Source organism: Neltuma alba, unplaced genomic scaffold (genome assembly GCF_004799145.2).
Source record: "Neltuma alba isolate B1F8T4 unplaced genomic scaffold, ASM479914v2 tig00003763_pilon, whole genome shotgun sequence".
Classification (NCBI taxonomy): Eukaryota; Viridiplantae; Streptophyta; class Magnoliopsida; order Fabales; family Fabaceae; genus Neltuma; species Neltuma alba.
The window spans coordinates 30,607-36,606 of NW_021633418.1; the positions used below are offsets into that span (position 1 = coordinate 30,607).

At 36.2% G+C, this 6,000-nt stretch overlaps 2 protein-coding genes across 2 annotated transcripts; both read right to left on the bottom strand.

Moving 5' to 3' along the window:
- Positions 1 to 1,015: 1,015 nt before the first annotated feature.
- Positions 1,016 to 1,636, bottom strand: LOC114742435 (kunitz-type trypsin inhibitor alpha chain-like). Its single transcript, XM_028930697.1, has one exon. It carries the CDS (start codon positions 1,634 to 1,636, stop codon positions 1,016 to 1,018), a length of 621 nt encoding a protein of 206 aa, XP_028786530.1.
- Positions 1,637 to 3,756: 2,120 nt separating this feature from the next.
- On the bottom strand, positions 3,757 to 4,365 carry LOC114742436 (trypsin inhibitor DE5 alpha chain-like). The gene has a single exon (XM_028930698.1). It carries the CDS (start codon positions 4,363 to 4,365, stop codon positions 3,757 to 3,759), a length of 609 nt encoding a protein of 202 aa, XP_028786531.1.
- Positions 4,366 to 6,000: the final 1,635 nt, after the last annotated feature.

Consider the following 6,000-nt stretch of genomic DNA (forward strand, 5'->3'; position numbering starts at 1 on the left):
TGACTAGAATGATATACTCTCTGCTCCTAAATGTATGTATAAGCAAGTTGTGGTTTGCTTTTATTATGTAAAAACTCAATTAAATTTGTTTTTTAAATGTTTATAACTTTTTCAAACTAAACCATTTAAATTGATTTTGGATGACTTAGATTCAGTTTAATGTTTTGCTAGTGAAATAAAAACGTGCAATTTAATTTTCTAACGTTTTTAAATAATTTTTTATTTTAATAGATACAAAAATTTAAAATAAAAATAATCTTATAACTGTCACATTTTTTTTAAAAATATCAATTTATCATTGAGAAAATATAGATTAAAAATTTTAAATCTGAATCAAATTCTAAATGGTTCAGATTCTATTCTAGTGATTTTTTTTTGGATAAACAAAAGTTTAGGTGAGTTGGGTTTCGGGGACTCACCAGGGCCAGGACATACCTCTAGGCTCAGAGAGCGCTTATAGAGGTACTTATAGATCGCCCACCAACAAGGTCCTCATATCGACAGTAGGATTCAAACTCACGACCTTGTGGGTTATGAGCTGACTCCTTACCAACTGGACCAACTCTTGTTGGTAGATTCCATTCTAGTGATGGATACACAGTACTAATCATTTTGATGAGTACTGAATGAGAATATAGAAAATATGGTTGCAGCCCCCGATATATATATATGCTGCAGAAAAATATCGTAGTTGAATTATTGCAAGAACTTCTCAATGTCTAAGATCTAAAATGCGTTCAGTTGGGATTCAGATTATAGAGAAGGCTTTTGAAATAACAATAATAAATATATATATATATATATATATTAGCATTTGGATATCAATTGAATAAAACCGATTATTCTGTACCAAAAAAAAATCGATTATTCGTTAACTAGCTAGAGTAATAAACAAGTACAGCAGTGCAGTCTTATTATAAGTGTCTAGGACGGAAACTGATGAGGAAGCTCCTCTTGTTACAACATGACTGCATCAACTTCAACAAACAACAAAAAGCAGAAGTCATGGTGATCATCAAACAACGCTCATTCCAGCATAGTCGCCTCTACGATTGGCCTTCACGAACCGAACTGCGAGTGGGTCTCCATCCTTCACAACCAAACACCTGTTGTTCTCTTCGTCAATGGAAATCCCCAGATCTTTGCAGCGATCGCTACTACCTTCACAGTAAACAAGCTTGTAGTCATCTCTATATGGCCGGATTCGAAATGGTCCAAAGCCGCGCTGTTCATCCTGGGATGCAATCTTCACTTGTTGTGATTCTTCTTCAACCTTCCACTGCAAGCTAGATTCACGGTGGCAAGCGGATGGATTTCTGGGTCGAAATTCAATGTTAAGGGAAAATCCTGGCCTGAGAATGGCAATTCGAGGTGGGGACCAGATGCTCGCCGGCAAGCCTCTGTCGGTTTCGGAGCGAGCTTGGACGACGGTGAGAGGGCAGGTTTCGCCTTCAGTCTTGGCAAGTTCAAGGCCGCCGCCTTTTCCTCTGAAAGCTGGAAGTATATAGTATGAGCCTCCGTTTCTTAGAATCTCGCCATCCACGTCGAGCAATTCTTGGGCAAGATTACTTGTGGGCAAGGCAAAGAGAAAGAGGCAGAAGAGGAGGGAATGCAAAGGTAACGAAATATTCTTCATCTTATTCGAGTTTTTAGAAAAACTATAGCCTTCTAAGAAGCTGTACTGTGATTCTATATACAAGCTAGGTCATTGTATTTATAGATATATGGTTACGTTGCATCATGTGATGATCTTTTGTTTCTTTCATTAATTCATATCCTTGATGCGATTCCTTTATGCCCACAAAATATGTGGTGCTGTCTGCATAAGAAACATCTGGTTCCATGCATTGATGAAGACAGCTTTGATGTATCTGATACGCGAGTCTTTTGTTTTCGCTTGTTTGTATCTTTCTAACGCATGCATAACGAAGCAACATCATTAATCTTCTCATTGGACTTAAATGATGGAGCCATACTGTTGATCAATGTGCCTTACTCATCGTTGTAATTGCATGTGCGACACTTTGCAGCTTGCATGCATGCTATTATTTCGCACAACACCCACGTATACTAAAACCAAAAAGCAAAAAATATGGGGGGACCCAAAATTCTGATTGGAATGAGATAATTTGATCGTTTTTGAGCATGAAGAAATATCTAGTTCGATTTTGTATGGTTAATTATTGGACTGAATTAATAACTAACACATTTTTAACATTATTTTATAATCCATGCTGCTTGGTACTTACTACTATTAGAAGCCAATCGGCACCACTGTTAATTTCTTTGAACGTGTGATTTGAGGCAATGACCCAATCATTCATAACCAGATCTTGAACATTTTTTCGTTGAACTTATAATCGGATGTTTTAGTGTTCTGTTGTACGTGTTGAGGCTTCAGTAGAATGGATGCTCCTATTGTTTGAAGCTTCGTATCTACAATAACTCTATATATAGATGCTTGTAAAAACTATATATCGTTGTCGATGGGTTCTTTGTTTAATTTGAAGAGCCTCCGCCATGGGACTGTCCTAGTGTTTGGTTTCTTCATTCTTCAAGTTCCATAAAATCTAGTGCTATCATAGGAAATTAAACGCGACAAAAAAAAAATCAATTGATCAGGCCATATATTTGACCAGTTTCACCCAAACCTCTTTAGTTTCAGTAGAGGAATATTTAACAAGTGCAAACAACCGCAGTCTTATTCTTATCACAAAGCATCGAGAGAGAAACAGGTAAAGAAGCTCCTCTTGTAATAAAATGACTGCATAAGGCTTAGCAAACAGTAAAAAGAGGGGGAAGGGAAATGGTCATAACACAATGCTTGTTCGATCAGATCTTGAATACGATCAGCCTTCACGAAGCGAACCGAGAGTGGATGTCCATCTTTCACAACCAAACGCCTGTTATTCTCGGCTTCAATGGAAATGCCCAGATCTATACATTTCTTACTATTACCTTTCGACTCACAGTAAACAAGCCTATACTTATCTCTATATGTCTGAATTTGAAATGCCCCAAATACTCTTTCTTCTTGCTGAGATGCAATCTTCACCACGCTGGATTCTTCTTCAACGTGCCACTGTAAGCTAGATTGTTGGTGGCAGGTGGATGGCTTTTTCATCTGTTGAAATTTAATGGTGATATAAAATCCTGGATTGAGAGTAGCTTGGACGACGGTGACGACGGTGAGAGGGCAGGCGTAAGCCCACCGCCGCCCCTTCCTCTAAGAGATGGAAGTTTAATTTTAGTATAAGCCTCCATTTATTAAATCGTCACCATCCACGTCAAGCAATTCCTCGGCAATGATGACTTGTGGCTGTGGGCAAGGCAAAGAGAAAGAGGAAGATGATAAATAGGATTTAAACAAAGATTGAGCATTTAAATCTTTTTTTATGTTTATAAAAATATAATATTATTTAAATGTTACAAGTCATGTTTTAGATTTGCAACAAGCTAAGTAACCCTCTAATATACAATAATTGGTGTTATTATATATATATATATATATTACTTTCATCTTTAAATTAATTTTTATTTGATTTTATTCAAGTTACTATAAATAATTTTAATTTGCGTGTGAGGTCATGAACGAAATAAATAATTTATTTGTTATAAGAGGATTTAACAAGCACAGAGTGCAGTCTTATTACATAGCCACGACAAGAAAACTGATAAGAAGCAACTCTTATCATTACATGACTGCATAAGAAAGCTAGCTATAGGGAAACGATGATCATCATCACACAGTGCTCTTCATTCGGCCAGATATTCACTTCCACTGCGATCAGCCTTCATGAACTGAACTCTAAGTGGCTCACCATCTTTCACAACCAAGCGCCTATTGTTCTGCTCATCAAGGGAGATTCCAAGATCTCTACACCCACGATTATCTCGAGATTGACGTTCACAGTAAACAAGCTTGTAATCATCTCCATATGGCTGTATTTGAAATGGCCCAAACAACTGCTCTTCTTCTTTTGATGCAATCTTCACAAGTTTTGATTCGCTCTCAACCGTCCACTGTAACCTAGACTGACGGTGGCAAGATGGTGGATTTTGACGGTGAAATTCAATGGTAAGGGGAAATCCTGGCATGAGGGTAAGCATTAGAATCGGGGACGCCAATCGTGCCGGCCAGCCTTTCGAGGTCTCTGACCGAGCTTGGACGACGGTGCGAGGGCAAGGATCGCTCCCGGTTCTGGCAAGCTCAAGGCCGCCACCTTTTCCTCTGATAACAGGCAATATATAGTATAACCCTCCGTTATTTAAAGGCTCGCCGTCCATGTCAAGAAGTTCATGGGCAAGACTAGTTGTGGTGAGGGCAAAGAGAAAGAGGCTGAAGATGAGGGCATGGCTTGCCATTTTGTTGTTAGTTTTAAGACAAAGCTAGCTATATGTTGCAATATGCTTATTGCAGCTTGAAGGCTTTATATTTTTATAGATGCATTTTAGCACTATATCATGTGATGGTCTTTTGTTTCTTGTAATCATAACTATATATATTACGTGGTACCTTATATCTACAAAACAACATGCATGTTTGGGTTCAAAATTGGAATATGTATCCTTTTGTTATATACTATCTCTAGTCCTAAATATAATACTTAGTTGACAGTAATATATATAAGATCTCAATTTATTTTGTCTCACAAATCTATAATGTGTTTTAAAAAAATATCCCTATTAATTGTAAAGTATTTTCACACAAGTATAGTTCCAATGTACATGATTGAATAAGGGTAACTTAAGAAATTCAACACACATTTATTACAAAATAACTAACTTAACTAATTTTCTTAATCTTCATAAATTAGTTATCTATATTTTACATTAAGCACCAAAGGTAGCATATATGTGCGCGCGCATGTCCTCCACTTGGAACCACGCACGCGACTTACCATTTCTAACATAGCCCACGTATTAAAAAAAGCCGAAAGAACTTGTGAGGGACCAGTAATTATGATTAGAATGACGTGTTGGAAGTAAACTGTGGTACATAGTTTGATTTCTGTTTGCTGATATTGAGAGGCAGAAATTTGATGATTTTAGGTGCGGGATTCGTCGGGTCATAGATAATGACTAAATTTTTTTAATCATTTCTAACTTGTTTTCATTACCTTAAGGTCGTTTGCTATGAAACATTAAAAATAAAGTACAGGAATTAGAATTGCAATTGAGAAAAATTATTAAAAAGTATTTAGTATAAGTAATTGATTGTTCTATGAGATTAGAAAAAACCATGGAGGTGAGATTGGGGAATACTACCTCCCCCGTGGTATTCTCTAATCTCACGTACATGGATTTGTCTCATCCTATATAACAATCAATCTCTTATGTTAAATATTTTTTTAATAGATTTTCTCAATCTCAATCTTAATCCTTACCCCTTATTTTCAATATTTCTTACCAAACGGGACTAAATATTCAGTGTGATCCATGCTACTAATCAACGGTCGAACTCATCTGAACCGGTAGTAATCCATTTAAGGATGAGAGTCTGTGGCATGGTATAATTTTCATTTTTTATGGTGGGTTTGTATATTTGTGTCATGGAGATAATTATTGTCAGGGAATTAATGCATATTTCATAGTTTTATTCGAATATACGTATAAGGGCTAATTCTGGACTTTCCGCGACCACAGATCTTAGGATATCCCGTTGTTCATTTATTTTGTTTTGGTTTAATACAATCTAAATGTACATATATAAATATATGTCAACACAAAACACGAGTTTTGGATTTTTTCTAAGCAGCATGGTAAGTAGTGTTGCCACTGTGCAGCATGGTTATTTTGTTTTTCTTTTTTATACAAAGGCCATGAAAAAAACTGTAAAAAAAGCGACCAATTTACTTCTTATTATATGCTTTCAGCCATTTTTTCATATAATTCTGAGATTTATTATAAGTGTTTGCTGGATGTGTCAAATATTACAAAAAAGTTAGAATATATATTTAGTTGGGATACAGATTACTGGAAATGAATAAAAGTAACCAA